Genomic DNA, 20,990 nt, shown 5'->3' with positions numbered 1-20,990 from the left:
TTTGCTCTGACAACATTCCTCTTGTTCTTAGGCTAACGGGACCCGAAGGGCTTCTTTCCCCACAAAACAAAAAACCACAAATTTCCAAAGGTAAATCAGCCCCTGTATTGAGGATGTTCTTCGGATTCATAGATTCCCCCCGGGAAAAGAGCCCTTGTTCTTCCTGCATTTGGGCTATGTAAAAATCTGTGCCTTAAAAAAACCTGACTTCTCTCCCTTCTTTTAAATTACCTATGTTTTCTCTCAGCCAAATGTTAGTTCCTCTTATCTGCCACACACAACCTTCATCTCTTCATATTTGTAACCTAATATGTACTCTCCAGCTTTCTTACATAGGGCAAGGACATTGATTATACTTGACCAGGCATAGACAAATTCGGCCCTCCAGATGTTTTGGGTCTACAACTCCCATCATCCCTGACCACTGGTCCTGTTAGCTAGGGATGATAGGAGTTGTAGTCCCAATACACCTGGAGGGTCAAGTTTGCCTATGCCTGTGCTTGACTCATCTATCTCCATCCCCTCTATAGAGTTAGTCTCACAGTTGCTGGTCTCTGTAAATAATCTTTCACTCCTGTAATAACTCTGATCCTGGCTCTTTATTCCATTGCTAACCCCCTTATTAGAAAGGTTCAGTTGTCCCCATGGCACACCATGTCTCTTGGCCCAAGACGACCCTAGCACATGTTCCTCCTGTGGACAAGAACACACAGCAACATTACACTGAAGATATATAAATTATATCTAACATGTGCATAGCTTCTTACCTATAGGTACCATACATGACTTTCTTACAGTCAACGAGAAGAAATTTCTGTTCCATTTTCCCATGGAATTTCGCCCCTGACTTGGAGTAATAATCTTGTCCTTTTACTGTGCGCACCCTCATGTTCTGAAAAAAAAAAGATGAGAAATTGTATGAAAAAGTCGGAATGCATTAATATAAACAAATACAGAACAATTTACAACCCGGTCTTATGCCTATTTTCCAGATTTGAGTAAAATCAAATGGAGGTTTAGCCCCAAGCAAGGGTACAGAGAGTTGCAGCTTTAAACACTACCTGTGCTGAGAAATTCAAAGCATGTTAATGCAGGAAAAAAACCCTAGTTTGTTTAATTGGATTAACTATCTAGTAATTGGATTTAAAACACTTCACAGTTCTTATTACATGTAGAAGGAACCCTAATCTCTTTAATCCAGACAACACCACAGAAAGAGGTTTTCATATCCATTTTAGTTAAGATAGAACCATAAAATAGTGTGTGAGAGAGAAAGATTGGGAGAGAGAAAGTGAGAGTGAGAGAGTGTGTCTGTCTACCCAGTGCTTTTTTTCTGGGGGTACACAGGAGTACACCTACCCCTAAACATTTTGTGAATCTTTTTACTTTTGTCCATTAACTGCATTTATTTTCTCCGATTTGAACTATAAAATGGTGATTTTCTTGAGTCAAAATGAGAGTACCCCTAAACATTTTTTTTAGAAATAACCACTGTTTCTACCTATAGCTGAGGCTGATCACAAGGTTTATCAATGCTTATCTTTCCTCTGCTCTTTCCAGGCTGCAATTTAAAGCTCCCAGCCAAGTGCCTCCTTTTTTTGGCCCCAGAGTTTTCCTCACAAAAAAACCCAATGCTCTTTAAAGTTCTATCAGAGGAAGCATCAATCGGACTTTTGCTCTGATTCAGCTTTAGAGAGTGGGTTTCTGCAGAGAAAGCTTAGGGAAACAACAACAACAAAAAGACAATGCTCACAGACTGAGCATTAAAACACAGATCTCTGCCTGGAAAGAGTAGGGGAAAAGTTAAGTGTAGATAAGCCCATAGTGCTCTGGTACTACACATATGAATAGAAGCACATTAGAAGAGTCCTACTGAATCAAAGGCTTCTCTAGGCCAGAAACCCATTTCCCATAGTGGTCAACCAGATGCCTATGGTATCCCGTAATTGAGGCATGAAGCAATAGCATACTGCATCTATTTCTGGAATGATCATGACTTGTAGGCAGACTGATAGCTTTACCCTCCATTAATCTGTTCAATTTCTTTTCAGAGCCATCTATTGGTGGCAAGCACATCTTGTGGAAACAAATTCCACAGTTTAACTAGTCACTACGTGAAGAAGTAGTGTCAGTCCCACTGGGTATTACGAGGAGAAAAACTGCTCCATCCCCTTTCTCCACATTGCATATTATTGTACATACTTCGCCACGGCTTCCTTACCTGCCTCCCCCCCCCCAAACTAAATATCCTTAAATATTATAACTTTTGTCATAAGTGTTGCTCCAGCCTCCAGATAATTTTGGTTGCCCATTGCTGCCATTTCCCCAGCTCTACAATATCATTTTTTTCGGTGTGGTGACCAGAACTGGCCATAGTTAGTGATATTCAGAAAAGCCGTACTCAGAGCAGACACACTGAAATCAATGCAGATAAGTAAATCCATTTACTTCTACCTTGATTTAGTCAGCTATTACTCATAATTCCAACTGTGGTCACATCATCGATTTATATAATGGCATTATATCACCAGCCTTATTTTCAATTCCTCTCCTAGGGCTCTCTAACATGGAATTTCTCACTGCCACATACTAAACCAACATTTTCAATGAGCAACCCTCATATATGCTTTTCCTGGTTAATCGCCCCATTATACAGCATATTTTTGATAGGCAAAATGTATTTGCTCTTTCGGTTACCATAGTCTCTTGATAAAATGAAGGGATCTTGCTAATGGAAGAGGACTTGTCAATTCCTCCCTTCCTCAGCAGCTCCAGACAGCACCTCTGACACTGTCCCAGAGAGTCTCTTAATCTTCTGAGATAGATGTTCAGAGAGTGCAAAGGGATAATAATTTTTCCCCCATTTCATATTTTTATTTTCTTTGTAACCACCCTGGAACTGTGGTATGTAATTTTTTGCAGCATAAAATAAAAATAAAAATATTATTTTACTAAGATTTGCATCACTACTAAGGAGCTTTACGCAGTAGCTGGTGTTGCTTCATGGGTTCCACCCAAATAATTGGTCAACTACAAGCCAGCCTAAGTCACCCTGATACATTATAATTGCGTACAATTTGCTATAAGAGGTGCAACACAAGTGACTTATAGGAGTAAAACCAACACAGTTGTGTGTGGGGGAAAAACAGGAACCTATTAAAAAAAACAAAACAGGAACACCCTCAGTTAAGGGCAGTTGGGTCAGATCAGTGCAATGATACCACAGTAGCCAATTAAAATTTGCACGCATGGAGATACAGCCTGTTTATCGCTTTGCCAGTATAAAACCTGTATTTGTGAAATGTCCTTGTGGCAGCTTGAAGCTGGAATCCTAGGGATTGCTCCATTTGAAGATCATAAAACATTTCTTTTTTAAATCAGAGAGCCAACAGAACATGCAATTGCTGTTCTAATCACACAGCACAGGATTCTGGTTGCCAAAGTTCTTTAAGGAAATACCTTCTGCGTGTCTTCAAAAGAATGGATGCAAATGGATGGAAGGAGGCAAAAAAACCCCCCACCTCCCATTCTCCTCACTACAGTGGTACCTCGGGTTAAGTACTTAATTCGTTCCAGAGGTCTGTTCTTAACCTGAAACTGTTCTTAACTTGGAGCACCACTTTAGCTAATGGCGCCTCCTGCTGCTGCCGCGCCACCGGAGCCCGATTTCTGTTCTTATCCTGAAGCAAAGTTCTTAACCTGAGGTACTATTTCTAGCGGAGTGTGTAACTTGAAGCGTATGTAACCCGAGGTACCACTGTATTCTCACCCACGCTACTGACTCCAAGTTTTGTTTGGCTCTTGGGCAAGATATCTTCAGGATGGCAAGCCCCAGCTCCACTTTATTGCTGTTTCTCCTGCCCATTCATTTGCTCTTTCCCTCTGGGCTAAACACACACTACTTCCAGAAGGAGATGAAGGCCCGTGGCTCCTTCTTTTTGCTCTCATCATTGCTCACTTCCTTGCATCAACGGTTTTAAGCAGCTCGCTCCCTGGAGATCCTGGGGTGCACTGTCTGCACGTCCCAGATGAAGCCCATCAGATTGCAAGCAATTACAGCTGCACACCTTTATCCTGCCCATGCTTGCTCAGAAAGAAATCCAATTAATTTCAATGGAATTTACTAATGAGCACTTGAGAAAGGGTGTCAGGTCATACTCCTTAACCCACTTATTGGAGGGTAAAGCTCAAATTGGACACAGTGTGACTTACTCCCAAGTAAACACAGATAGGATTGTGCTGTTAGAAAGATCTCGCTCTCTTGTCAGTATCACTGCAAAGGCAGCTTTTAAGGTGCAGTAGGATATTTGCAAGCCCCAGAGAAAGTTTTTCCTTACAGACATTGCTATATTCAGTTTTTGCAACTAACATGTCAATGTATTACCGTATTTTTCGCACCATAGGGCACACCGGACCATAGGGCACACGCAGTTTTTTTTTGGGGGGGGGGAAATCAAGGATAAAAATATCCCTGCCGGAGAGGTTGCACGCAGCTATGGAAGAAGGCAAGGCAGCAAGCGGGATGGATCCCGCTCACTGCTTTGGCTTCCCCTTTAGCCCCGTGCAGCATCTCCTTGCCGGGAGATGCTGGGCAGGGCTAAAGAAGCCATAGCCCCGTGCAGCCTCTCCCTGCCGGAGGGGTTGCGCGCGGCTATGGCAGAAGCCTGCATTCGCTCCATAGGACGCACACACATTTCCCCTCAATTTTTGGAGGGGAAAAACTGCGTCCAATAGAGCGAAAAATACGGTATTTTGGAGCACTTGTGTGCCAAATATTTTTCTCTCTCACCGAACAAATTACTTACCCTGAGCCTTTGAACTTGACAGCCTTGTTTCTCTGTCATCTTCAGAAAGTGGTTGAAGTTAGATTCATCAAGTAGAAGATACACTGAAATTCCCCTAGTAGATGCTTCTACAATTTCTTTAAAAATATCCACATCTGTAAACATATCCATAACGATGGCAACAACCTGCGGATAGCAAAAATTGTTGATAGCATTTAATGTACTGATGATGATAGCCATTATGAAACATTACAGAATTTAAAATGTGCACCCTACACATAGTGTTGCTGATGACATCTGTAATGAACCATAAGCTCTATGTACTGAACATTTCTTTCTTCCTCATACAGGAAAATGGAAACTGGTTATTTTATAAATTCTTGTGCTTAAATGTCATTCACAAGCAGTGCTTTTTTCAGCCGGAACTTGCTGGAACTCAGTTCTGGCACCTCTCAGGTGGGTGCCATCGCCATTATAAGAGAACAAGGGAGGCATTCGTGGTGAGTTCTGGCACCTCTTTTCTAGAAAAATAGCACTGTAAAGTATACGTTTAATTAAGTCATAGGACTTTAAACCCCCTCATACTTATTCCAAGCAAGTCCCACAGAACTCAGAAGGGCTGACTTATAAAGAAAGACATAAGCATTGCACTGCACACCTAACTGGCGAATTGATGTATTGTGGCACCTTAAAATATTAGCACATTTATTGTGGCAACAATAGCTTTAAGGTTTCACAAGACTCTTTTTTTGTTTTGTTTTGCTGCAATAAAATAGTGCAGCCAATCTTCTGAAGCAAATTGTACTGGTGTTGTAAAATTTTCTTTGGAAGACTGAGCTGAGAAAACTTGACATTAGGGAGTTTTTGCTGTTCACAGCCACCAGGTGGTGATGATTGTGGGGAAATGGTCAATGCAGGAGTTTACAGAAAGAAGCACTTATGAATTCTCTCTCACACATACAACAATAATACACAGTATAGTTGCTATGGAGAGGGTGGAAGATTTGGAGTGGAGGTCAGTTTTCCACTTACTGCAAGATACACAACCCAAAGAAGGCAAGAAGGTAGATTGCTCCTAAAACTATTAGTTTCTATTAAAAAAAGGACTAACGTTGGCAAAAGCCAAGGACTTTGGCTGTGAACAAATCTTATTCAAGGTATTTTTTTCAGGAACTGAGTGGGCAACCCACTTTAGCAAAGGTTGGGTGACCCACCTCTCAAAGGTGGATAAAAATTAGATGTCTAGACTTGGTTGTGTCTAAGGATGTAGATTACTGTATTGAGGTTGGAACAATGGGGCTTGGCAACAAATATGGGTGAGGATCATGACAATAAGTTGGGGGACCTGCAAAGAATTTGACATTGGTTGCCTATAATTGTAAATTTAAAGTGTCCCTCCCACCCCCCAAAACCCAACAACCCTAGGAATTGTAGTTTGTAGCTCTGTGAAGGTTAATTACACTTGCCAAGATTCTTGGGGTATGTTGTTGTTTAGTCGTTTAGTCATGTCCGACTCTTCATGACCCCATGGACCAGAGCACGCCAGGCACTCCTGTCTTCATTCTTGGGGTATGGTGGTGTGCTTTTGATACGCTTAAAATGTATAGCATGTACATACAGTGGTACCTCTGGTTAAGATTCGTTCTGGAAGTCCATTCTTAACCTGAGGTACCATTTTAGCAAATGGGGCCTCCCACTGCCGCAATGAACCAATGCCGCCGCCTTGCGATTTCTGTTCTCATCCTGAAGCAAAGTTTTTAACCTGAGGTACTATTTCTGGGTTAGCGGAGTCTGTAACCTGAAGCATCTGTAACCCGGGGTACCACTGTACAATACACTGTCAACACATTCAATGCCCAAATTTTGACCAATGAAAACAGGTTCCGTTTGCCTTTGGCTTTCTTGGAAGAGTGCTATGCACACTATTTTCCTTTCTCCGCACCCACTCATACCACAACACATAAATATGAGAGAGAAGCTCTACTGGGTACGGGAGGCAGAAGATATTCAGTAAGTGAGGCAGAGAAATCTGCTATTAATTTATTAATCCATATGGTATTGCCCACTGTGGTGGGATAGTGTGCTGCTTGTGCGTAAAAGCTTGATCCCTCTGGGGTTTGGCTGGTCATCCAAACCGATGCACTAACGGAGCCCCCAAAGCATGACTCCGTCAGTCGCTGGTAGAATCTGACAGTGGGCGTCTACGGAATTTACGCCAACATAAAAGCTCTTTGACAGACATGCGCTTTCGAGACTCTCTGCGTGACAGTTTCCGGCGAAGGGTGGGCGTTCCCAACGGGGGTCCCGTTACCTCTCCACTACTCTCACTGGAAGCATCCCAGAGCCTCCCCTCCGCTGTGACTCCTGCACTCCCCCTGCTGGTTCCCTCTTCTACTGCAGATTCTCTCCTATTCTCCTGTAGCCTGTCCACTACCTGTCTCTCCGATGGCAGTTCCCTGACATCCACCTCCCCCCCAGGGCCCCCTTCACCCCCTCCCGCCTCCTCTCCCACTGGCGGTGAGGGCGGAAAGCCCCTGAAGGAACTCTCCTCGTCGTCCGAGGATTCTAACACTTCCAGCCACGGCGTACCGTCTCTCTCCCCGTCTTCCTCTTCTTCGTCGGAGTCGGCTTCTTCACCCACCCCTGACTCTGGGAACCCTTCAAACTCTCCTTCCTCATCGGTGGTCCCAAAGTGTTCCCTTCTAAATCGAGCCACGGGTTGCGGTTTTCTTGGGAAACGCTGATGAAATGTTTCTATTAAAACCTCGTCATTGACTACCTCTGCTGGTACCCAAGTGTTTTCCGACTCTGCTTCCCCCTCCCATTCTACCAGATATTCCACCTGATTCCCCTTCCACCTGGAATCAATGATTCCTGCCACGTTCATGTCGCGCTCTCTCTCTTCTATCACGGGCGTTTGGGTGGCCTCTCTCTCACGCTCCCCCCACTCGCGTCCCTCTCGGTACGGCGACAGTAATGACCTGTGAAATACTGGGTGTAATTTCATGTGACTGGGCAGCCTGAGTTTGAATGCCACTGGGTTGACCTGCTGTATGACCTCAAAGGGTCCCAATCTTTTGGGCCTCAATTTCTTACTCCCGCCCTTGAACGGTAGCCCTTGGGTGGACAACCACACCCGGTCCCCCACCCTTATAGTTTCACCTTCCCTCCTATTTCTGTCTGCTTGCTTCTTATATTCTTCCTTGGCTTTCTCTAAGTTAAGTTGAAGCTGACGGTGGATCGCCTCCATCTCTTCAAAAAAATATTCCGCCGCCGGCACGCTCCACCTCTCCCCTCCCTCTCCTGGGAATGCCCGGGGGTGACACCCATAATTTGCCAGGAAGGGACTCATCCCTGTGGACACGTTCTCCGCGTTGTTGTAGGCAAATTCTGCTAGAGGTAACTTATCCACCCAATCATTTTCTCTGTCTTTTACATAACACCTCAGGTATTGTTGTAAAACCCCATTTGCCCTTTCCGCTTGCCCATTGGTTTCTGGGTGCCGGGCAGTTGAGAAATTGAGTTCTACGTGCAGTAAGCTCATAAGTTTCCTCCAGAACCTGGAAGTAAATTGTTTCCCTCTGTCGCTGACCACCCTCAAGGGGGCGCCATGCAACTTGAAAATATGTTCTACAAACAACTTGGCGGTTTCCTCCGCTGTGACTGCATGTGAACAAGCTATAAAATGACACATCTTGGTTAATTGATCTACCACCACCATGACAGCTGTTTTGCCTTTGGATTTTGGCAGGTCCGTCATAAAATCTATGGATACTGCCTCCCATGGCCTTTCGGGCGTGGGTAAGGGTTGTAATAGCCCCGCTGGCGCCACCCTCTCTCCTTTCGCTCGCTGGCACCTGTCGCAACCCCTGACATATTCCCGTACGTCCTCCCTCACCTTGGGCCACCAAAACTCCCTGGTAACCAACCACATGGTTTTGTGCTGTCCAAAATGTCCCGCTGTGGGGCTGTCATGCAACTGCTTGAGTACTCTGCCCCTCAGTTCCCCGTCGGGTATGTACAGTGCCCCTTTGTAATACAACGCCCCGTTCTTTTCTTCGAACCCCCCTGTGTTCTCCTCTGTCCTCCGGAGCTCTCTGAGTTTCTCTTGGGCGTATTCATCGTTCTCCGTACCCTCTATCAGTTCCCTCTGCCCCACCAATGCCGCCCCACACACCCAGCGGTCTTCAGGGATTACATGCCTTGCCTCAGGCGCTCCCTCCCCCTCTAAGTACTCAGGTTTCCTGGAAAGAGCGTCCGCCCTCACGTTCTCGGAGCCGGGCACGTAACGAATCTCAAAGTGGAATTTGGAGAACTCCTGGGCCCATCTCACTTGTCTCTGGTTCAGCACTCGGGCTGTTCTCCAGTATTCCAGATTTTTGTGGTCAGTTCGGACTTGAACCTTGTGCTGCGCCCCAATCAGCAAGTGCCGCCATTTCCGGAATGCTTCATGAATGGCGAGCAGTTCTCGGTCGTACACTGTGTAGTTCCTCTCTGATTTGTTCAACTTCCGCGAGAAGAATGCACACGGTCTCCATTCAGACGTATCTTTTCCCGGCTGGAGAAGAACGGCCCCCACCGCTCGGTCTGACGCGTCAGTCTCCACTCTCATTGGTTGTTGTAGATCCACGTGCAAGAGTTGCTCTTCCGACGCAAACGCCTGCTTTAAGCGTTCGAACGCTTGTTGCGCTTCTCCCGTCCAAACAAATTTCTTTTTGCTACTAAGACAATCCGTGATGGGCGCTGTTAAATGGGCAAAGTTTTTGATGAACTTCCTATAGAAGTTTCCGAAGCCCAGGAACCTTTGCACGTCCTTCTTGGTCTTTGGTGTTTTCCATTCCAGTACCGCTTGAACCTTGCTGGGATCCATGGCCAATCCCTTGTCAGACAACCGGTACCCCAGGAATTCCACCTCCTTGGTATGAAACTGACACTTCTCCAGTTTCACCCACAGCCGGTTTTCTCGCAGCTTGCTCAGTACCTCTCTTACATCTCGCACATGCTGCTCCTCATTGTCTGAGTACACCAGGACGTCATCTAAGAACGCTACGCAGTTCTTGTAGAGCAGTGGCCCCAGGACGTGATTCATGAATGATTGAAAACAGGCGGAGCCCCCTTGTAATCCGAAAGGCATAACGGTGTACTCAAAGGCCCCCAAGGGGGTGAACATAGTGGTCTTCCACTCATCCCCCTTTCTCACACGTATCAAGTTATATGCCCCCCTAAGGTCCAGCTTGGTAAAAATTTTCCCTTTTCTCACCCGTGTTAGAATGTCATCAATTCTGGGCATAGGGAAAGTCACTGGTTCTGACACTGCATTTAGGGCCCTGAAATCACATACAAGCCTGGGCTTGCCTGTGTTTTTTTTGTCCACAAAGAACACTGGGCTGCCCCCCACCGCTCGTGACTCTCTGATGAAACCTCGCTTGAGATTCTTGTCAATGAACTCCCTTAACTCCTGCATCTCACTGTCTGACATTGCATACAGCTTGCCCACTGGCAATTGTGCTCCTGGGAGTAAGGTAATTTGACAATCAAAGGGTCTGTGCGGGGGCAGTTTATCTGCTTCTTTTTCGCTGAATACGTCAAGCAAGTCAGCGTATTGTGGTGGCACCCTCCCTTTGTCCATCACTTCCATCCCTGCTAGAGTGCCCCTGGCGCCTGCCTGAGCCTCTCCCTCCTTGCAGTGTTCTAGGCAATGTGCTGATCCAAAGGAAACCACTCTCTGATGCCAGCCTACTAGCGGATCGTGTAGCGCCAGCCAGCTCATACCCAAGATAATAGGAGCTCCTCCCAAGGTGGCTACGTTAAACGCTATCAGTTCGGTGTGTCGTGCCACCCTCATTATCATTGGTACAGTCTGTTGGCTCACTTCTCCTCCCAACAGCTCCCTCCCATCAATCGTGGTAACCTGCAAAGGCTTACTCAATGGGATAGTCTGTATTTGGTGTGCAGCTGCAAACTCTTTGCTCATGAAATTACATGAGCTACCTGAATCCAATAGCGCCTTTATCTTCAGTGGGTGTCCGTTTGCCAGTTCCAGCAACACCTCTATCACAAGCGCTGGTCTTGGAGGTTCCGGCGTGGGCACATTCATTACTCCCTGGCCTGGCTGCTGTGCCCTGATGTTGGCAACCAGGCGTTGGCTTTTACTGGCTCCGTGATTTCTTCTTCCTCCTTCCCCCCAACAGTTCCCGCCATCCCTTGCCATTCCTTCCTTTGCGGACAGACTCTGGCAAAGTGACCTGGCTGTTGGCAGAGATAGCATCTCTTGCCGCTCTTTCCCTCCTTCTTCCGCCCTTCACTGGTGTTTGAAACTGCGCGCGCGCGCGCTGTTCCAAGTTCCATCGGCTCTGCTGGCGGGAAAGGCTGCTCCGGAATCTCTGGAATGCGGAAGTCCTTCCAACGTTCCCCCTTTCCTTCCCGCTTTTCCATAGCTCTAGCTTCCTGGCGTGCCCCAATGGACAGCGCTGATTTAGTCAGCTGATCCATAGACTCCGCCCTAGGCGCCCGGGAAAGTTCATCTTTCACTGCCGGAGAGAGACCTTCTTCAAACAGCATTTGAATAGGTTCACTAGCAAGGTCCCACCCAAGTCTATGAATCAGCATGGTGAACTCAGTCCAGTACTCACGTACAGATCGGCTCCCCTGTTTACACGCCATTAACTGCCTGCGCACCACTCCCTGCTCGATCTCGCTGGAAAACATCAAGTCCATGGCGCGGAAAAACTTCATTGTGTCCTTTAAGATTTCATTATTGGCTGCCATCAGGGGCCGAACCCAGTCCCTCGCCCCTCCCTCTAGATGGCCAATCACGTACGCCACTCTAGAGTTCTCGTCGGGGAAGTCATCAAACAGTAGATTGAGTGCATATTGCATCTCTGTCCTAAAGGCTTGATAGTTCCGGGGATCCCCCCCAAATTTCTGCACCAGTCCAGGCACCCGTCTGGCAAGTGGGGTGGTCTTCCCCTTATCTGCATCTTGAGCCCTCCTCTCCTCGAGCCTCGCCGTTTGCAGTGCCAGCTGGACCTCCAACGCCCTGTACCTTTGTTCCAGGCTTGGATCTGCGCCAGCTCCCGCTCCTGCTCCTCCGGTTCCGGATGGTTCGCTCATGATGCCTTCTGCTTGCACAAGCTGCTTTCAAAGACTGTCAGATTGCTGTGGTGGGATAGTGTGCTGCTTGTGCGTAAAAGCTTGATCCCTCTGGGGTTTGGCTGGTCATCCAAACCGATGCACTAACGGAGCCCCCAAAGCATGACTCCGTCAGTCGCTGGTAGAATCTGACAGTGGGCGTCTACGGAATTTACGCCAACATAAAAGCTCTTTGACAGACATGCGCTTTCGAGACTCTCTGCGTGACAGTTTCCGGCGAAGGGTGGGCGTTCCCAACGGGGGTCCCGTTACCTCTCCACTACTCTCACTGGAAGCATCCCAGAGCCTCCCCTCCGCTGTGACTCCTGCACTCCCCCTGCTGGTTCCCTCTTCTACTGCAGATTCTCTCCTATTCTCCTGTAGCCTGTCCACTACCTGTCTCTCCGATGGCAGTTCCCTGACACCCACTAACCCCGCTCTGTCTGCTAGCCCGGCCTTTCAGATAGACCAATCATAATCATGGACCAAGTCTGAACAGACAATCTAGAAATCCTCTGAAAAAGAATACTTCAGTGGCTCGCAACTTGATTGTGCAGACATAGACAAAATACTTTGGCAGAAGACGCTGAGCAGACCATCCTGCCAAATGGAGAGCCCTACCGCTGCCCTGGCTCTGGCTGTGCTTTGACGCCACTGAGTCACCTGGCTGAAGTAGCAACTTTATTGCTTTGCTGAGGAATGCTTTTTGAAAATCCACTGCAAGGCCAGTTTATCAGTAAGCTTATCTCATTCAAAGGTATTTTTCAGATAAGCGGCCTGGAAACCTTGTGCGCCTCAGTCTGTTTGGCCTAGTCAATGTCAGCCTGGGAGCCTCTCCCAGCTTGTGCTGTGCTTGCCAGCTGCTGTAAACTGAGAGGAGACGGGTTGGAGGAGGAGAGATGAGGAACCTGGAAGCCCTGAAGGAAGAGTTGGGGCCTGTCCTGTGATATTTTTCTAAACTGAGAGAGAATGGGCAGTGACTCATCACTGTAAGAACATAGCAGAACCAAGGCTGAGCAAGATGACCCTCATGGGCATTGCATAAATATATGCCAGATGGCAGAGGTGAACAATAGCCTGGGACAGAACAAGCACAAGTCAGGGTCCGTGTCTGACACAATGATACAGAGATGTTTATAGTCAGGAAGGGGAAGGAGTGGTTACCTTGCTCTTTCTTTACTCATATGTATGCCCTCCACCACAGAGCCTACAAAGATCCAAAGAATAATACCACATGATGTCTGGAGCTACCCTGATGGCAGTCAATACTGAAAGACTGCACTGAGGGCCCAAGTGACTGCAGCATAAAATGAACAGGCATATCCCACCAGCAGAGTTGTACTTAACAGGCAATCTTGGTGAAAACTGGAAAAGCAAAGTGTTTGAGAGGTATCAATTTTGGCAGCACTAGTTTGATGAATCAGCAGGAATAGGTAAGATAGCTTTCAGGATGATCCAAAGCCCCTTGTAATGATGTGTCGCTGAGTTTCAATCTTCATTGCTGCAAGGGCCACTGGACTGTCTTATTTGTTACTGCATAGTCAATAAGAACAACTGACTCCTGTGTAGAAACGCCACTGATACAGGGTGCAAGCAAGGAGCAAAGGACACTTTGTGTTAATTTGGCTTTGGGTTTTTTTCAATGTGGGGCGATGGATGGGGAATGTGAAGCTGGAAAATCCACTTTAAAAACTCTGTTGAAACCTCTTTGGAACTAATGGAGCTTGTTCTTAATCATTTGAAAATCACAACCAGCTAACACAGCATAGATTATTAGTCAGACTTCTGACTGTACAACTGGTTGTTTGTAAACAGCAGGAAGCATATCTGAATGGCTCCCCTGTATCTTTCGCATGAGTTTGCAATTTAAGTCTGCGTGGAGGAGTGAGAGAGCAATAAAGCAAAAGATTCAAGCGTTATTCATTTATTTGTGTAATTATATCCCTCCAAGGATTAGAGCAAGATTTTAGCTTCATGTCAACCTGAGGTATAAACTGAGAAAATGACTTGGGTGAAGCAGTTCGGCAAACCCCATTCTTCAAATATGATCATCAGCCTTGCAACATATAGATAGATGATAGATAGATGATTGATAGATAGATAGATAGATAGATGATAGATAATGATAGATAGATAGATAGTGCATCTCAGGAAACATGTCATGACAAACCAGGAAGGAAGCAAATGAGAGATTAGGGATAATTAAGACTAAATTGATTGATTTGCAGAGCAACAACATCTCAGCACCCTAGATTTGTCTCTTCATAGCTCCTTGTGGAAATATGTAAAAAAACAACCCAAAAAATCCCCAATGCTATTGCTTTGAGTCTGAGTGAACAAAATGTTTATGCATCAAGCTCTAAAATATACAAAGTATTTAGTTAAAAGTTTCTAAGATGAACATTTTTCATTACACCCCTCTCCCGAGTAGAAACACCAGAACATTCATTGATAGTAATAGTTATATCTTAAGGAACTTAAACAAGAAAAATATATTCAGCAACTTCTTTTCATAGAGTTCAGCTCTAGTTCGTATAGGAAAGTTCCATTTTACTCATATATTTATCATACACAAACAACAAACCACTTTATATTCCTCCTGTACCAGGTGTGGGAAGCCTTTGGTCCTCCAGATGTTGCTGAACTATAACTTTCATCAGCCCATCAAGCATGGCCAGGGATGATGGGAGTTGTAGTTCAGCAACATCTGGATGGTCCAATGTTCCTCACCCCTGGCCTATACAGTGAACCCACAATTCAAAGTATAATGACATTTGGTCCCAGGGAAGCAGTATGATCAGACACAGAAAAGATGCATCCATTTTCATCATATTATGGACTCATCAACCGAAGCTTCCATATATGATGGCAATCATTATCAATGGGAGGTAAGGTCATTTGGTGTCCTATTTTCATCATTTGATGATACTGAGAGTCAGAACATTGGTTTATTGATCCCAGTATTGCCTACCCCAACTGGCAGCAATTGTCTGTGGTCTCAGATAGGCTTCCTGGGAGCCAGTCCTTGGAAATGCCAGGGACTAAACTTGGGAACTTGCACATGTAAAGCTTCCTTTTCCTCTATGATATTTATTTTGAGAAGGGTCTGATACGAGGTAGAATGGACCTTCCTACAGCTTAACACCTTTGGTCATGATCAGCTGATTGCAAATAATAAGGCGATGGCAAACCTAGACAGCATCTTAAAAAGCAGAGACATCACCCTGCCAACAAAGGTCCGTATAGTTAAAGCTATGGTTTTCCCAGTAGTGATGTATGGAAGTGAGAGCTGGACCATAAAGAAGGCTGATCGCCGAAGAATTGATGCTTTTGAATTATGGTGCTGGAGGAGACTCTTGAGAGTCCCATGGACTGCAAGAAGATCAAACACATCCATTCTTAAGGAAATCAGCCCTGAGTGCTCACTGGAAGGACAGATCCTGAAGTTGAGGCTCCAATACTTCATGAGAAGAGAAGGCTCCACCTCATGAGAAGAGAAGACTCCCTGGAAAAGACCCTGATGTTGGGAAAGATGGAGGGCACAAGGAGAAGGGGACAACAGAGGACGAGATGGTTGGACAGTGTTCTCGAAGCTACCAGCATGAGTTTGACCAAACTGCGGGAGGCAGTGGAAGACAGGAGTGCCTGGCGTGCTCTGGCCCATGGGGTCACGAAGAGTCGGACACGACTAAACGACTAAACAACAACATGTGTAAGAGGTTGAAATTCTTTGCCTGTGTGTCTGTAACTATGCAGCGTCAATGCAATTGTTCTTGTACTAGTAATAATTCTTGCCTTTACTGTGCTTAGCTGTAGAGCAGCCTTCTTCCCCCTCTTTGACCTTACAGACCTCACGACAATAAGGTGTGATTTGCAATCACCAACTGTAGGTTCTAACCATAGTCATTTGCTTCATATTTTCGGGAAACCAGTAGGAAAAAGACTTGTAAACAAAACAAAACAATTTATAGGGGTTGAAATCAGTGTTCATTGCATGACTGACTGTCGGTCATGACTCACAACATCAAGAAACCAATGATCTCTAAGCTCTTGGGACAACACACACATCAGTCAAAATCCTATTATCTTACTCATTCCACTTAGTCAAGCAAAGCTGCTGACCTTGTCTTCTAGCTACCATAATGGAGTAACATTCCACCTAGAGAATCCATAAGATAAAACCTGAAATGTAGGCTGCTGCTGGAAAAGCCCCTGGTCTCCAGGCATGTAAATGTGCTTGTAAGAACATTGTGGAATTACTTCTGCAATCATGTAGCACGGTGGACTGATTAGCCAAAGTGGGGAAAGAGACAGCGTAAAACCCCAAGGAAATACAGAGCTTGCCATGCAGATTTCCCAATATCAGCTGCAACATTTAACAGGAAAGCAAAAAAAGTTCTGGTGTTTCTGCCCTCTAAAAACAGAACATAATTCTGCAGTGGGATTCTGCCAAATACAATGACAGACCCTTCCCCTAAGTGTCCCTATTTTCCACGGAAAGTCCTGGATTCACAGAAGCTGTCCCGGTTTCTTATTTCACCCCTGAATGTCCTGCTTTTCCTTAGGACGTCCCTATTTTCATCAGAGAAATATTGGAGGGTATGGAGTCATGCAACCCCTGAGCCAAGGAGATATATAACTATACAACCTTTAGAAGACATCTGAAGGCAGCGCTGTATAGGGAAGTTTAAAAAAAATGTTTTATTATAGTTTTTTTAATATATGTTGGAAGCCGCCAAGAGTGGCTGAGGCAACCCAGTCAGATGGGATATAAATAATAAAATTACTACTACTACTACTACTACAATGGAATAGGACATCCTTATTTTCATCAGAGAAATGTTGGAGGGTATGCAATGCGTTCTGCTATATCACTTCCACTGAGTGTTTAAGTCCTGCTTGCCACTTCATTAGGCTTCTATTTAGTTTGGAGGGATCGTTTGAATACAAGGTACAGAGCGGTGGGTCAGGTCACCTGTATTGCTCCCTGGATGTGCCACCATGTCCCCCACAGACTCCTCCTTAAGTGGGGCAGGAGATTGTGATCCTCAGGAGATCCAAAGCCCACCAGTTCTGGATCCCTGGTTGTATGTAAATTATCATTGCTTTCCATTTTGGACTATAAATGTACTATTACTCCAGTAACAGACTGCAAGATAACTGCAGAGAGCTGCTTTAGTTAGATCCTTGGAACACAGCAGAAAACGTGTTTAGTCCCAGTGGGAAAGATACACATGAAGATCAAGATGAAAAGCGGCACCAGGAATGTCAGTCAAGTTACTTAAAACAAAAACCAACCAACCAACCAACCAACCAACCAACCAACCAACCAATAAAGGAATCCTGAACCTCAACACACATTTATTTATGCTGATGGGAACTCAGTTGTTACAGATTGTTTTGGAACTCAACACTTTCTAAAATAGGCATTAGGCTTACTGAAATAGGCATTGCTTGTTACATTGCTATTGCCAGTACTCCCCCCCCCCCGAAAAAGAGAACTCACTATGTTCTCTTAGAATGGCAACAGCGCCCACCTGAGAGGTGGTTCCGGATGAAAAAAAAGCCCTGGCTATTGCCCTGTGCTAGCCATGATTTTACAAACATTTTGCCAATCCACCCCACCTTTACTCTTGCACCTACAGAGCTGCAGGCTTCCTATGACTCACTTATTTTACAAGAGATATAAATACAATTCCTGACATCCATATCAACTTTTGCTTAAAAAGTCCCCCACCCACCCTTACATTTCTACAGTATTTTGTCACTACTGCTCCCCTCCCCCCAAGGGTTGCCTCCTCTTCACAAGACGACTCATGCTTTCAGGGTCTGGGAATGAAGATGGGATCACCATTAGAAACCAAGTTCTCTGTCCTAAGTATTCTAAACACAGTTTGGGGCGAGTGATATACTTTTTCTTAAGCAAAACAAATACCCTGTGCAATTAAAAACAAACAAGCCAGTAATGTTTTGTCATTATTGCTATAGCAGATAAAGTAAATACAAATGGGCTTCTTTGGGAAAAGGGGTGGAATATTGAACAAATATTAAGATAAACAATAAATGTTTAATTTATTGAAGAAAAGGGTAGGAGAGGCCTTTGTGAAATCCACAAGTCCACATCCTGATTCTCCCCAATTGTAAACAAATCATGCCCACCCCAACAGCCTTCTAAAGTAAAGCAAGGGAAAAGAAAGTTCTGTAAAGTAAGTGTTCAATCACTTTTAACTAATTAATGGTGTTCTGGGCACTGTACAGATTTAACATGTATGTTTCATTTATATTTATATTTTATTGGAAAAAAATCAGTAGAGAAATCAGGTGGAAAAGGTGAAGAAAAATCAAAAAGAAACAAAAAGAAAAATGTGTTTGAAACTGATACAAGGTAGGAAACTTCTTTCACATCTGGTGGACCTGTGATGTGGTGAAAAAATTTTGGGGCCAAATTTACGAGGAATTGAAGAAAATATTGAAATATAACTTCCCCAAAATACCTGAGGCGTTCCTCTTAGGCATGATCGGTGAGGAAATTAGGAGTGAAGACCAAACCTTCTTCCAGTATGCCACCGTGGCGGCGAGGATCTTAATTGCGCAAAACTGGAAATCCTCTGACATACCCTCGATTAGAGATTGGCAAGTGAGACTGTTTCAATACATAGAGCTAGCGAGACTGACACAAAGAATTAGGCATCATAATAACGCAAAACTAAAAAATGAGTGGAACAAATTTATATGCTATATTGAAGTTAATCTGGGAATTAGTAATATAACAGCGGACGGTTCTTAACTCCTACGATGTATAAAATTAGTATAATGATATCTGCAGAAAGACTATAAGATTACTTAATCCTAAGCCGAGATGGACGGAGGTCCATTGTTCACAAATTTGTTATCGTTTTCTTCTTCTTTTTTGCGCCCTTTTTTGCTTTTTTCTCTCTTTTTTTCTTTTTTCTTTGTTGTTTTTTCTTTCTTTTTCACCTTTGTATGTTGTATGTCTGTATGCGGTTGTTTTCTAAAGTGTTATATATTTTAAACTGCTCAATAAAGATATTATTGGGGAAAAAAAGAAACTGATACAGTACAAAATATGGGTACTGTATATAAGTAGCATGATTATTCTAGTGGGTATAAAATTATTAACAAGTCATTGTGCTTGAATAAATGAATTCCAAATATCATTATATTTAGCCAGGGGTAGTCAACCTTTTTATACCTACCGCCCACTAATGCATCTTTCTTGATGGTAAAATTTCCTTACCGCCCACCAGTGCTCGATGGAAGGAGGATTCAGTTTGTGCCGTAGAACCCCCTACTGCCCACCTAGAATCTTGAAACGCCCACTAGTGGGCGGTAGGGACCAGGTTGACAACCCCTGATATTTAGCCATATACAATCTACATCTAAAAGCAATCTGTCTGTATGCTGCAAGAGTTGTCATATCTTCTACCCATCGTTCAAAGGGGGCCATGGTGTTATTTTTAAATATCAGTCTTTTGGCAGAAGTAGGGGCACAAAGAGACCATTTATATTGACCCTCTGTCAAACCACATATAGTTGGTATGTGGTGTAGGATAATATTATCATCTGACAATTTAATCTCCCGCAACGTACAGTGGTACCTCTAGTTACCATTTCGGGGTGCCATTCACACCCCAAAAGTCCCAAAACTAGAGCACCTCTTCTGCACATGTGTGTGGCGTGATTGAGTGCTTCTGTGCATGCGTGAAGTGCGCAGATCACTACTGCACAAGTGGCAAACCCGGAAGTAAACACTTCCGGGTTTGCCGCGTTCGTACCTTGAAAGTCCGTAGCAAGAGCGGAACGCAACACGAGGTATGACTGTAGTATTTCTACATCTTAATACATTCCTCCAAAAATCTGTGAGCATCGGACATTGCATAAACTTATGTTTCAAAGAAGCATTTTCTGTGTACAGAAAGGGAAAAAAGTTAAGTATAGTATAGGGGAAAAAACTTATTTATAGAACAGGACAGGACATTCACGGAAAAGAGATCTGAATGCAGCAGCTCAGTATTATTGAAAAATGAAAAAGAAAACCTTGGCATGTATGAGTGAACTTTTGCCACTATTCAAAAAGAAATCCAGCATTTTCGAACACTGCAATATTTCTTTTAAAAAATAAAATAAAATAACTTGAACACAATATTGTGTATACACTGTTCAGAAAAGTTCCAAAGTTCATAAAAGGCATCAAGTGAAAAAACATAAAATTCCTGTCTTTTACTTTTATTGGGATTTCAAGCCTTCTGGTGTAGGCTTTGCATTGTCTAGAACTGTGCACATCACACAACAGAAAGTTTAAAAAGAAACCCTATGATCACTTATGCCTTATTCAAAACAAACTGTGAAATTTCATTAAATGTCCTAAATGTGTTAGCATCCCTACACATGATGAGTCAGTAGCGGTTGCTGCATGGCTCCACCCTTACTGTGAACGTACTATCTGTAGATCTAGGGCAACCAGGAAGGCCTCACTGAGATAGAGAGCATTCACAGTGTGTTTTTCCTATGAAGTCACCTTCACAGTGCTCTGACCCAGGAAGAAGCCAAGCTGCAAAGGTAAAAACAGTGGTTGCCACCAGAGCCAATCCCATCAGTAGGAGCAGATTTAGCACATTGCCAATGATACGCAATGGCAGTCCTTGTCCAGCAACATGGGGTGGGGCAGAGGTACCCCACACATTTTTTGGGGGGGGGAGTGCTACTCCATACTGTGAAACAGTCCTGCAGAGCTACTACCTACCAGGCTGGGGCAGAGATACTTCTCCTCTCCAAAGAGTGGAGTACAGGAGAAAGGAATGCTTCCTAGGAACCCAGACACAGAGCCAAGCACGCTACCACGTTCAACACATCTTGGTATTTAATATGCAAAGAAATGCAAAAGAGGAAATGCAAAGAGTAGCAGTTGAATTGCCTGCCAGTTATCAGGATAAGAGCAGGAAGTGGGCAGGTGGGTTAACTTTTCCTTTCCTGGAACTATTTCATTGGGAAATGTCTGGGTATTGTGATTATTTTATAATTAAGAAGTAAAAGTTGATTGTTCACTGTATTAAT

At 44.5% G+C, this 20,990-nt stretch overlaps 1 protein-coding gene across 1 annotated transcript in view; it reads right to left on the bottom strand.

Annotated features, from left to right (window-relative positions):
* Positions 1 to 20,990, bottom strand: part of FAM83B (family with sequence similarity 83 member B) — a 58,738-nt gene that overhangs the window by 4,740 nt on the left and 33,008 nt on the right. Inside the window, exons 3-4 of the mRNA XM_081856893.1 lie at positions 4,806 to 4,970; positions 768 to 892 (exon numbers count right to left, since the gene is read on the bottom strand). Coding sequence (XP_081713019.1) covers positions 768 to 892; positions 4,806 to 4,970 — 290 coding nt within the window. The remainder of the gene's footprint in view (positions 1 to 767; positions 893 to 4,805; positions 4,971 to 20,990) is intronic.

The sequence above is a fragment of the Podarcis erhardii genome (assembly GCF_964252035.2).
Source record: "Podarcis erhardii genome assembly, chromosome: 3".
NCBI lineage: Eukaryota > Metazoa > Chordata > Lepidosauria > Squamata > Lacertidae > Podarcis > Podarcis erhardii.
The sequence above is the reverse complement of the archived record's forward strand: the minus strand, read 5'-3'. Positions and strand labels throughout refer to the sequence as shown.